Below are 12,892 nucleotides of genomic sequence, written 5' to 3'. Positions count from 1 at the left end.
TCTTCTAGTTTTTGTTAAGGTTTCGTGTTAATTGATGCTTAAACCTGCCAAATCTAAACCTCTGATGTTAATTGATGCTTAAACCTGCCAAATCTAAACCTATTTCCCAAATTTTGCATTATTTCTTGTGCTAATTGTTATCTGGGATGTATTGGGATGTATTGGGGTTTTTTTTGTTGATGGTAGACAATTTTGAATTTAATTGGAATTTGGATCAAGAACAAGAACTGTGTGCGTTTTTCAGATTTGGGGGTTTTTTTTTCTTCTAGTTTTGATTCAAGTAGTCTCCCTGCGTTTTTCAGACTTATGGCCATCGTTTTGATTTAAGTAGTCTCCCTGCGTTTTGATTTCATGGAAATTCCTTTTCTCAGCTTTTACTCTGTATCCACATTGTGCAGACGTTTTTGGTGTGGCAGCTGAGTTTTTCTGCCCTTCTCTTGGGGAGAACAAACACACTCAATCAGATTGTTCATTCGGTCCAAGCAACTTCTCCTTACTGCCCTTCTCTTGGGTGTCAAAGAATGTGAGCATTTGATTATAGTATAGTCGGATTTATGAACTGTTGTTTGATTATAGTGTAGTCGGATTTATGAGTGACTGTGAATCTGCAGGGGCTGGGATTTATGAGCATTTGATTATAGTGTAGTCGGATTTATGAGTGACTGTGAATCTGCAGGGGCTGGGAATGTGCAAATGTGAATGAGTGAATCTACTAGGGCTAGGACAGAATTTGAATCTGTGCAAATGTGAATGAGTGAAGCAGGAGGTATATGCCATTTTCATGTTTAATTCCAGAAATTAAAGTGCAATTCTAGTTATCATTTTCTGGTTTAGTAAGCTATTTTCATGTGTGTATGTGTGTATGTGCGTGTGTGTGTGTATGTTCTCTGTGTGTGTGTGTGTGTGTGTATGTGTGTGTGTTTTGTTTTACTTATATGTGCAGTTTTTATATATGTGCAGTTTTGATTTATACATGTGCAGTTTTGATTTATAATGTGCAGTTTTGATATATGTGCAGTTTGGTTTTATATAGATCGAGCATACATTCTTTGAGGAGCAAGACTGAGCTAACTATTATGTGGATTTCATTTTTAGATGTTGGAGGACGATGTAATATTGTTATTTTGGATGTATTGTTAAAACTTTAGCCGACCCCACTTAGTGGGAAAAGGCTTTGTTGTTGTTGTTGGATGTATTGTTAAAACTTAATTTATGAACTTGGATATTAGACTTTGTATTTAGATTAGATGTGAATAATGGTGAATTTGTGCAAAATCTGCATAAATGCAGTGTCACTGTGATTGTGCAGTTGCAAATTGCAATCTGTGCAGTTTGCAAACTGTGCAGTTTTCAAACTGTGCAGTGCAGTTAAAAAAAAAAAAAAAGGGTACCCGTGGACCCGGCCCGAACCGGCCCGTTTTAACCGGGCCGGGTAATGTCCGGTTCCTATACAAGAAAATCCAATCCCCGCCCCGTCCCGGCCCGTTTCGGGTAATGTCAGGTTCCTACAAACTTAGGTTCGGCCCGGCTCGGCCCGGCCCGTGCCCAGCCCTAAGCTGAAGAGAGTGGGAATAAGTGTCGTTCCCACAGACGGCGCCAAATGTTGATGCACAAAATCAGCGAGGACTTCGGTACAACAGAAAGTGTTAAGTTTGTGACCTTCGCTAGATTGCTCCAGTCACAAGTATGGATAAGTATGTAAATGGATAGAGATAGGGAAGCAAACACAAGATGTACGTGGTTCACCCAAATTGGCTACGTCCACGGAGTAGATGAGTTCTCATTAATTGTGAAGGGTTTACACAAGTACATATGTTCAAGCTCTCCTTTAGTGAGTACAAGTGAATGATTTAGTACAAATGACATTAAGAAATATTGTGAGAGAATGATCTCTATTTATAGAAGAGAGTTTCTAGTTTCATTCTGACATTGACACGTGTCGTGTTGTGATTGGCTTTTGATGTTGACACGTGTCGCGCTATGATTGGCTTCTGATATCGACACGTGTCGCGCTGTGATTGGCCTCCTGGTTGGTGGGAAACTCTTATGGGTCTTTGATGGTATAACGTTGACCGATACTCAGTAGTTTCGGGATTGGTCAAGTATGGTACAAACAGAATGAAATTTCGGTTTACATCTGTGAAAATTCACTTAATTGTGTGGTCGGTAATGGATCATATGCATTTTAATCTTGTTTTGTCTAGCTGGTACCTCATGCCAAAAGTTACACTGCATAATCAGTCACTGGACATGTATGGTAACACTTGTACACTTCATGTTTCGTTTTAAACTTCCTGCTTACTGGTTCGTTATTCATGAATTAGTAAATGAATGTCGATAGATATTAGCTAGCTTGGTTTGTAGTATGTGTTTTGAAAATATAGTGACATTTCATACAATGTAAGTTCAACAGAGGTTTATCTCAGATTAATATTGGAAACTTGCTTTCACCTCTATTCCATGTCATCGGTTGTAGTTTATTTACGAGTTTCATATGCTTCTACTTCCATTGTAGCAAAGCTTTCTATGCAGGTTTGTGTTCATTCTTAATTCACTAGTTTTTTTTATTTTTCATATGCATTCCAGTGAAATTTACATAAGAGCATCTTTACATTTTATTGCCAGGTCTAGTCAGGCTCCAAACTTTGAATAGGAGTGGATTCCAGCTGCAAATTCAGTTGGCTCAATTGCTCATCATACACCCCTCTTTTCCTTCTCAACGCCATTATCCATTAGTGAGCCAAATGTGTGTACGACCACCCAAAAATGGCTCATAAATAAACAACCAAGGCCAAATGCCTGTTTTCCTTAAAGCAAAAAGTTGAGATTTTTACCAAAGTTGATTTTGCGCAGGTAATGCATTCTTCTCCTAATGCTCATTGTTTCATAAATATATATGATAATACTCAAGAAATGAAATACGACTTGAAGAATAAATGATATTTTCAAGTTAAATTATAGGAGACTTAAAAATGAGGAATAGCTGATATCAGATCATATGAGTAAAGTTCATAGATAGCTCCCAACATAACCTTAATCCAAAGCAAATTGGTCCTATAGTAAATCCTTTTTGCATGTGGAATTACTACTTTTATAAACAAAGCTAACTACACGCACTAGTCGGCACCAAGGTCCAAAATCACACATTTATTCTTCATCTTTATTCAATCCTGAGCCGAACTAGCGCAAGTCGAATCATTCTTGGACGAACCATTCTCAACATCCACCTCAATGCCACACTTTTTCCATAGGGAACCTCGGAAAAGATTAAACTCCGGGTCATCAGGCCCGCCAAAAAGGCTTAGCTGCCATTAAAAGAGAGAGATAGATGCAACACTTGTCAATATTTATGTAGAAACAGATGATCTAGCATCTGTTTTCCATTCCAAAGATTGACAAGACCAACACAAGAAGCAGAACAAGATAGCACATAGACTTTTTTTTTTTTTTCAATCGAGCAACTGAAAGTACCTCAACAACCGCCCGAAGCAACCACTGGCATTGGTCATCAGAAATGCCACGACCAATTGCACTTGGACGAAAATTTGAATGATAAAAGACCGTAGAACCTCCGTTTGGATATCTCACCGCAACCTCGTCACAGGCACTAGGACCTAACTCATAGAAATATTACATGTTATTAGCTAGTTACAATAATTACGTGTTAGATAGCGAGAAAATTATTATTATTCTAGGCATTGAAGCCCCAACAAGCACAAGCAGCGTACAAAACTAAATTACAAGGGCGCCGTTTATACTTACTCCTTTTGCCAGATAAAGCAGAGTAAGTGGATTGGGGTACTGCAAATTAAGAAGAAAAAGCATAAATGACTATAAAAAAAAGATTGAAAGGCTGTTTCATTCTAATCAAACAAATCATCTCACAGATTGACATATTATTTAAACAATCGAAATACCAGCGTAATTACTCACCAGTGGAAATGGAACTCGAACATGAACCCCTACGTGGACCCCAACGTGAACGGGAAGTATAATAACGAGCCATAATTTTGGTTTGAGAATTCGACAAGCCGTCCCAACTAAAAGTTTACAAATTAAAGTTTAGTTCCTGCGAGATAAGACAAAGGCTTACATACTGAAACAAAACGAGAATATAAATGGAAACAGAAAACTGTTCCAAACGATTCAATCCCGCGACAAAGACATGACATAATTAGATGCTAACCCTTACAGAATTAGATGCTAACCCTTAAATCTCAAAACTGATCGCAAGTACCGGCAATTACAATAGATATCAAACTCGCATCGCATGCTAACAATTTTAGTTAAAAACAATTTGGGGTACTCGGCGTGATCATCAAACTACTGGTGTAGGATTCCAGATATATCCCAAAACGTGTATGACAACAAAACCATAGCCCTCGGCTCAATTGGATTACCATGGAGTCCAAACCGATGAACGAAAGCTAACTTTAAGCGAGCATAAGACACAACAAGCTGCATAATCCAAAGTGAATACAAAAGATCGATCTTACTGAGGCTGAATTTAAATTGTCCACGCCCAATAATAAATCTTGTTATCCCATAAAGTATGAAACATACGAACGGTAAAAAATAAAAATAAAAACAACCCCAAATTAGGGTTCTGGGAATATATTTTTAAAATCCCCTGCCTCTGTGTATTTGTGAATTACATGTTAAATTCCCTAACCAACGGGTAAGCATTGAGATATTGAGATCCAAAGCAAAAAGAAAGAAAAAATTTAGAAAAAAAAATCATAAAAATTAAAACAAACAAAGTAAGAGGTTGAATTTTGAATTTTCATACCCGCATAGAAAGAATGTGCAAGGCTTCAGGTTTTGGAGTTTTCCGCGGACATTGAACACAAACCCTAAAGTGAAAGGGGAAAAGGTGTGGCCTCGGATTTTAAAGATAGTAGACTTTGTTTCATGGGCCAAGCGGGCCGGGCCGGTATCCATATCCATAAAATATTATAAATTTTTCATTTTAAATTCTAACAGTTACGAGGAGATAATTAGGCCATATCACATAACACAAAGTTTTATCTTATATCTACATCCAACTACCAAGTTTTATCTACCAAACTTCCAAAATCACCCTTAAATAAATAAGAATAAGAAAATAAAATAAAATAAACATTGGTGTTTTTATATGTACACCCCATAACTCCAAAATTGGCACACCGGTGCACTCCATAACTCCAAAATTGGCACACTGGTGCACTCCTCCATTAATTCCAACAAAACCCACCCAAATAACAGCAAAATATTCTCTCGAGTTCATCAACGAGTCAGCTTGCTAGAAACCCTTATAAGCCCTCATTTATAATTTCAGCGTAGGTTTTCGGCTAATATGTTTGCTTGTTTGAACCATTATCTAGGAGTTGGCTACTTGCATAAATTATTAAAACTAACAAGTCAGCTTGCTAGAAACTCTTGTTGCTATCTCTTCTAAATAGACGCTGACATGGAAGCTTTTTTCTCATATTGCAAGAATTTGTTTCATGTCCAACAAATTGGTAAGAAGTTTTCACTGCTGAAATTATAAATGAGGGCCGCTTAGGGTTTCATGCAACACGGGTTTTTAGCAAGCTTACTTGTTAATCCTAATAGGCTAAACTTCCAATTTGTCTCCTGAACTATCACTTGACTTTCGATTTCGCCATGAACTTTTTATTTGGAAAATCAAGGACTTAAACTTTTTTTGGGGCCAATTTCCCCCCTACCGTTAGTTTTTCATAGATTTTATCCAAATTAACGTTAACTCTTATCACGTGTACACCATGTGATTCTCCTTTGTGGACAAAAACGTCACTTCGCTAGACATTTAGACACAAAAGTTATAGAATCACACATATTTGCTTAGGTTTATATTTTAGAAATCTAAGGTTTTCAATTATTTTAAAAAGTGAAGCGACCAAACTACCCTTACATGTTGTGCAAATGCTTCAATTTAACAAAAATTTGGATGGGGTGAATGAAAAATTAACAGCAGGGGCAAATCGGCCAAAAAAATTAGTTAAGTCCTTAATTTTCCAATTAAAAAGTTCAGGGGACAAATCGAAAATTAGGTGATAGTTCAAGGGGCAAATCGACAATTTACTCATAATAATAATATGATCTAGTAAAAATTCTGGTGTTGCTTGATTAGTCAATTTCATATTATACATTTACCCTGTTATTAGTATTTGCCTTAATCAACAATTAACAATTACTAATTATCCATTGCCAATAGCAGAGAAACAGGAATACCATTAAGCTATATTCACGCGCCAATCTGTGATTGTTTTGCCTTAACCGCCCGTCGTTTCTTTCTAGAGGTAACCTGAATGATTAGGAATTAAGCTATATTCACATCCACCAAATCAGACGACGCTGTTTGTACCAAGTATGAAGAATCAAGCAAGCAAGCTCGCTCGTTCGAACCGATTCCATTGAAAGCACAAGGCCTTCGTATAAATAGCCGGCAAGAAAAGCTCTTATTCCAAAAGCTGACAAAAAAAAGCTGATTTTCTAGAGAGAGAAACGATAACACAAGAAAGACGGTGAAGGACTTGGGAGAGAAGGGTGAGCATTAATGGCGGCAGACAAGCAAGTGATGGTGATCGGGGCGGACGAGAGCGAGCAGAGCCAGTACGCTCTGGAATGGACTTTGGACCACTTCTTCAAGTCCTTCGACGGCGACAAAGCTCCCTTCAAGCTCATCATCGTCCACGCCAAGGTCCAGGTTTCCGTCGCCGTGGGCTTCGCCGGCCCCGGTAAGAATCTAACTGCGACATGAAGTGATTTTCATGCACCTGTATAATGCAAAGTAGAGGAATAAACTGTCGCGGAAAATAACAAATGTGCAGAAGCCGCTTTGTTTTTACGCAATAAGGAGTGATTCCTGCAAACTACTTTTCTCCCATGCACACATTTATTTATTTAGGTTTTTTTTAGCAAAAATAGTCATTGAGATATGTATAACTCATTACTTTGGTCCGTAAGATTTGAAATCAATAGAAGTGGTATTTGAGTTTGTCCATCATCAATCATTTTAGTTTTTTCATAAAAAAATATATTAAATAAGGACAAAAATGATAAAAATACCCTCAATTTAATAAACAATGGGTCAAATGATGTGACAAAAATGGAGGGTATTTTTTTTTATTTAGCTTTATTTAATGAAGATTTTTTTATGGAAATACCAAAATGATTAATGGTGGACAAACTCAATGACTATTTCTATTGATTTCAAATATCAGGGACCAAAGTGAGGAGTTACGCAAATATCAGAGACTATAGCCATTTATTTATTGTGATCTCTTTTGATTTAGGGTTGTCATTTTTGCGGTTTTTTTTTTATCTTTTACACACCTCTTAATTTCGATCCTTGATTTTCTTTACTTTGTTCAACACCATGCAAAGCACACAACTCGTTGTTAGTGACAGAAGGAATTCCTCTCAATGATCCTGCATTTTATAGGAGTATAGTTGGATCCTTACAATATTTGGCCTTCACTATGCCAGATATTGCATTTGCAGTACATTTAGTATGTCAGTTTACGAAATCACCAACTGATATTCATCTTGGAGCTGTGAAACGAATACTAAGATATCTTCAAGGAACATTGAAGTATGGCACTATATAGGACACATAGTGTATACCGAAACAGTGGATTCTATATTCAGCAGATGCAGAAGCAAGTCTTAATGCCTTCTCAGACTCAGATTGGGCCGTAGACTTGAATACTTGAAGATGTGTGACTAGATATATAGTTTTTTCTTGGCAATAATCCTATATTTTGGCAGTCAAAGATTTCCAGGAGTTCTACTAAAGCAGAATGTAAGGCCTTGGCTCACAGTGTTGTTGATATAGCTTGGATCATGTATATTTTAAAGGATTTGGAATTATTTTTGCCTACACCTCCAGTCATTCATTGTGAAAATATGTATGCGATTGCATTGAGTGCAAATTTGGTGTTTCATTCTCGGATAAAGCACTTGGATACCGATTACCACTTTGTTCGAGAGAGAGAGTGCAACAAGGTGACTTAGGAAGTCAGCTACATTCCTACTGAAGATCAATCTGTTGACATACTAACCAAGGGTTTACATGGTCCTTCATTTGTCAAGCACTGTTACAATCTTAAGCTTGGCCACCCAAGTTAAGATCGAGGGGGGATATTAACCAATATTGACCAAAGGGTAGTATAGTCTAAAGATTAGTTGTGCTATGGCAAAACAGTAAGTAAGGTTGTTAGCTAATGCGACAGTTAGTTAGAATTGTTGCAGCTATTAGTTAGAGTTGTTGGTGCTAATAGCTTAGAGTGTAAGGGAGCCATTAAGCTATATAGTGTGAAACTGTCATTGTAATTCACTTGATGAAATATACTGAAATTCATAGCTCTCTCTCTCTCTCTCTCAACAACTGCATTCTTTGTAAGAGTATGAGTATGATTCTTACAAGTCTTGGGATAATTGATATTATAAAGAAGTCTAAATCATGTTGACAAGAGTTAATCCAATAAGCTACTGCTCTCACAAAATATACGCTCCATACTGAACTAAAACCTATTGTTAGTTTGAGTACTTTTGGTTTTGCAAGAGAGGAGAAGGTGCATTGTTTGAAGTCTAATTTGGCTTCTTCTTCTACTGTTTTTTTACAAGTTAGTTTGTCATTATGTTTATCGAATTGTGATTTTAATACTTGTCTAAATTTGTGGTTCATGAGCTTAATCTCTTAACTTTTATTTTTGATAAGTTAAGTCTTACATTCTTTTCTTCCATTATTCTGCAATTCATGAGAAAGGATAAGATTGGGAATGAGGATATCCGAGGTAAAGTAGGAGTAGCCGAAATTGTAGGAAAGATGAGAGAAAATCGGCTCCGGTGATTTGGACATGTGCAAAGAAGGCCGAATGACGCTCCGGTTCGAAGATGTGACTACGGGACAGAGGTTCAGGGCCGAAGGGTAGAGGAAGACCTAGGAAAACTTTGGAAGAGACTCTAAGAAAAGACTTAGAGTACTTGGATCTAACGGAGGACATGACACAAAACCGAGCGCAATGGCGTTCTAGGATTCATATAGCCGACCCCACTTAGTGGGAAAAGGCTTTGTTGTTGTTGTTGTTGTTGTATTCTGCAATTCATGAGTTCTTACAGTACTGGTATCAATTACGTGGGACAAGTATGGTAGCCATGGACGCAACCCCAATGGTGTCTTGACGCGGTTTCACAAATCAACGGCATCCTTGAGTTTAGGCAAGACTACCGTATAGGATTCAAGAACACAAGGGGGCAGCAAATTCTCCCAAGACTTCAAAAACCGCAGCATTGGTTCGGGGTCCTTGGCCTGCCAAGTATTGACAGCAGCAATTCTCACAGCAGGTACCACAACCTCCGAAAGCAATTGAACATAATTCCCCGGCTCTCCGCGAAGAAAAGCTTTCCAAGAAGATACCGCGTCCAAGCCATGCATGGGATTCCAAAGAAGATCCCACCCCTGAAATACTAGTGCCGCTATTTGGACTCTAAATTCTAATGTAGGTGGATCTCATATATAAGTGGTCAGTTAAGTGATCAATAAATATGATACAAATAGCAGTACAAAATATAATTGTACCCTCGGATACTTTGTTGCAAGGTTGAAGGAGCCAGGATGCATTTGACCATAATCCAAAAATGCAAATTTACTCGAACCGAATGTTAAGTCCCAAAACTTTGACAACATATGCTATTCAAACGCTACATACAAGAAGCTAAACAGCCAGAAACAAGAAGTTAATGGCTTTCCAAACTATAAAATAGTTGGCGGGTTACAGAAGCCCAACCACGGGGCAGCGACTAAACGCCAACGAATGCCCGGCACTGGGATTCCCAGTGCTGCTTTGCTTGCCGAACCCTCTGTACTCTCTCGGTCTGGAGTCTCTGCTCCAAGTATTCATGGCAGCTGTTAAAACATGAATAAATAAGAATGAAAAATTGCATGTAAAGGATGATCATTTACTCATATAAGGATTCTAAATGAGAATATGCTGAACAAAAACGTACTTTCTGCTAATTAACATGTTAAGCTCTTCTAAATGTACAGCCCCTTCGAAAACTCTCGCCTGAAATCAACACGAAAAATCACAAAACAGTGAGCAACAATAGTTTTGATTGTAGCGAAGCACTCCATCCAATTAGAAAGAAGATATTTACTCATCTCTCAGCATAGAGGGCATTTTTTCTTTAGGCTCTGCAGACTTTAATCCATCGACAATAGGCACTGATGCAGCCGAGCAAGCACACATGTAGCAGAATATATGGCCGCTTGTAAGAGAAACTGGATCAAAAACCGTGTCCTGTAAAGCGGAAGACAAAAATAAATCACATGAAACCTCAAATGAAGCGCAACAACATCAACATGCTTTCTTGTCTACAACACCTACCTACTAATGTCTTGGTATTCCTACACTACAGCTACTGAAGGTTTATGTTTTAGTTGAACTAATCAAAATTGTACATCACAGTCTTCGCAGTTTGCGGGAAAAAAATGTCAAGTGTTATGGACCAGTCATATGTGCTCCTACATCATAAGAGGCATGAAATATGCAATTGAACTATTGAAGAGTGAGAGCGGTATTTTAAGAGTGCTACAACATTTCATATCAATTTTAGAAATCTCTTATACAAGACTTGAATTCACAGGCAGGATAAAAAGCTGTACAGCCCCTTCAGACGCACCCAGTCATCCTCATGATGCACTATTCCGCCTAATCCAGACACGCGACGATAAAGGCGTAGACACTGGCGGATGCAAAGTTTTCTGACGAACTCAACAACTCAGCCCAAAAGGCAAGCCAAGGGCAGCGAACACTAGAAGAACACACTCGGAAGCAAGTTTTGTCCTTGTCGGCCCAAAAGATTCTACATAGGAGCAACATGTACCGGCAATTGAAAATCACCTCTTGCAATGCATCACATGGCCCCAGCCGACCTTTGCTCCATAATTCAGCTCTAAAGCAGCCTAATACTGGCAGTTAAGCATCTTCTGTTATGTGTAACATGATATCAGCTCCATGACTTCCTACTGCGCCTTCACGCCTAGCCTAGGCAACGCAATAGAGCGGCCCAACGACTCCCCGGAGGTAGCCGAGCACGCCCTAGCCACGCCTGCTCCACCCGATAGAGACTTCTGGCATTTGCATGTCGACGGCGCATCAAACTACACAGGTTCGGGAGCATGCGTGGTCCTTGTCACCCCAGACGATTCAATGCCCGAGCAGGCGATCACTCTAGGCTTCAAAGCATCCAACAAGACGATCCTCGACTGCCTCAAGAAGTCCCTCTCTGACAAGAAGGGAAAATGGCCAGATGAATTCCCCGAATGTCTATGGGCATATTGCACCACCAAACGACGAGCCACTTGTAAGACTCATTTCTCTTTGGCATTTGGTTCAGAAGTAATCATTCATCCCAATATCATCGTGCCAATTATCAGCACTCTACTGCCAAGCATCAAGCAGAATAGTAAGGAGATGGCCACACGCTTAGATCTGGCAGAGGAGAAACGCTACCATCACCCGCATCATAGCCTACCAGCAGCAACTTCTCACCATCTACAACAAATGGCCCAAGATCCGGTAGTTCTAGCCTGGGAATATGGTCATAAGAAAAGCCTTCGCCACTGCCCGCAGAGAAGGCTTCAAAAAGATGAATCTCATATGGGTAAGCTCTCCAGTGTGAAAGGGTAAAGTAATTTCTCTCCAATGTGAGAGGGTAAACCAAATCTCCGACACCCATATGGGTCTGCTCTCCAGTGCGAGAGGATAAACTAATTGCTTTCTAGTGCGAGAGGGTAAACCAATTCCCCGACACCCATATGGATCTGCTCTCCAGTGCGAGAGGATAAACTAATTGCTCTCCAATGCGAGAGGGTAAACTAATTCCACGACACCCATATGGGTCTGCTCTCCATTGCAAGAGGATAAACTAATTGCTCTCCATTGTGAGAGGGTAAAACAATTCCCCGACACCCATATGGATCTACTCTCCAATGCGAAAGGGTAAACCAATTCCCCAACACCCATATGGGTCTGCTCTCAAATGCGAGAGATTAAACTAATTGTTCTTCAGTGCGAGTGTCACATCCCAAACCGACTCCGTCGTAGCACGATATTGTCCGCTTTGGGCCACGCCCTCATGATTTTGTTTATGGGAACTCATATGAGAACTTCCCAGTGGGTCAGAACTCCGAAGCCATTGAGCTCCCAAAATGTCTCGTGCTATATAGAGGTGGGCATGTACATATAAGGCACATTACTCCCTCTTCGTTGGTCGATGTGGGATGTTACAATCCACCCCTTTAGGGGCCCGACGTCTTTGTCGGCACACTCGCACCGCACGGCAGAGTGGCTCTAATACCATTCTGTCACATCCAGTCTCGACTCCGCCGTAGCACGATATTGTCCGCTTTGGGCCCCGACCACGCCCTCACGATTTTGTTTCTGGGAATTCACACGAAAACTTCCCAGTGGGTCACCTATCATGGGATTTCTCTCGCCCAAACTCGCTTAACTTCGAAGTTCCGATGGAATTCGAATCCAGTGAGTTCTCAAAAGGCCTCGTGCTATAGGGAGATGAGCATGTACATATAAGGCACATCACCCCCTCTCGGTTGGTCAATGTGGAATTTCACAATCCACCCCTCTTAGGGGCCCGATGTCCTCGTTGGCACACTCCCACCGAATGACAGAGTGGCTCTGATACCATTCTGTCAAGTCCCAGATCGGTTCTGCTGTAGCATGATATTGTCCACTTTGGGCCCCAGCCACGCTCTCACGGTTTTGTTTCTGGGAACTCACATGAGAACTTCCCAGTAGGTCACCCATCCTAAGAATGCTCTCGCACAAACTCGCTTAACTTCAGAGTGATGAACTCCGAAGCC

The 12,892-nt window shown here is 39.8% G+C and overlaps 1 protein-coding gene, 1 long non-coding RNA gene and 1 pseudogene across 2 annotated transcripts; 1 reads left to right on the top strand and 2 right to left on the bottom strand.

Moving 5' to 3' along the window:
* Window positions 1–393: 393 nt before the first annotated feature.
* On the top strand, window positions 394–1,275 carry LOC114823388 (uncharacterized). The gene is made up of 3 exons (XR_011573164.1): window positions 394–523; window positions 677–766; window positions 1,019–1,275. It is a non-coding gene; the product is annotated as an uncharacterized lncRNA (long non-coding RNA).
* A 1,698-nt stretch (window positions 1,276–2,973) lies between these two features.
* LOC103413369 (uncharacterized) lies at window positions 2,974–4,860 on the bottom strand. Its single transcript, XM_070808129.1, has 5 exons — window positions 4,790–4,860; window positions 3,934–4,040; window positions 3,763–3,801; window positions 3,472–3,614; window positions 2,974–3,305 (listed from the first exon to the last, which is right to left on the bottom strand). Exons 2-5 carry the CDS (start codon window positions 4,004–4,006, stop codon window positions 3,165–3,167), a joined length of 396 nt encoding a protein of 131 aa, XP_070664230.1. The 5' UTR covers window positions 4,007–4,040; window positions 4,790–4,860; the 3' UTR covers window positions 2,974–3,164.
* Window positions 4,861–9,807: 4,947 nt separating this feature from the next.
* Window positions 9,808–12,892, bottom strand: part of LOC114819818 (probable E3 ubiquitin-protein ligase BAH1-like 1) — a 40,480-nt pseudogene continuing 37,395 nt past the window's right edge.

The sequence above is a fragment of the Malus domestica genome, chromosome 11, assembly GCF_042453785.1.
Source record: "Malus domestica chromosome 11, GDT2T_hap1".
Lineage (NCBI taxonomy): Eukaryota > Viridiplantae > Streptophyta > Magnoliopsida > Rosales > Rosaceae > Malus > Malus domestica.
This window is presented reverse-complemented; position numbering and strand designations above follow the sequence as displayed.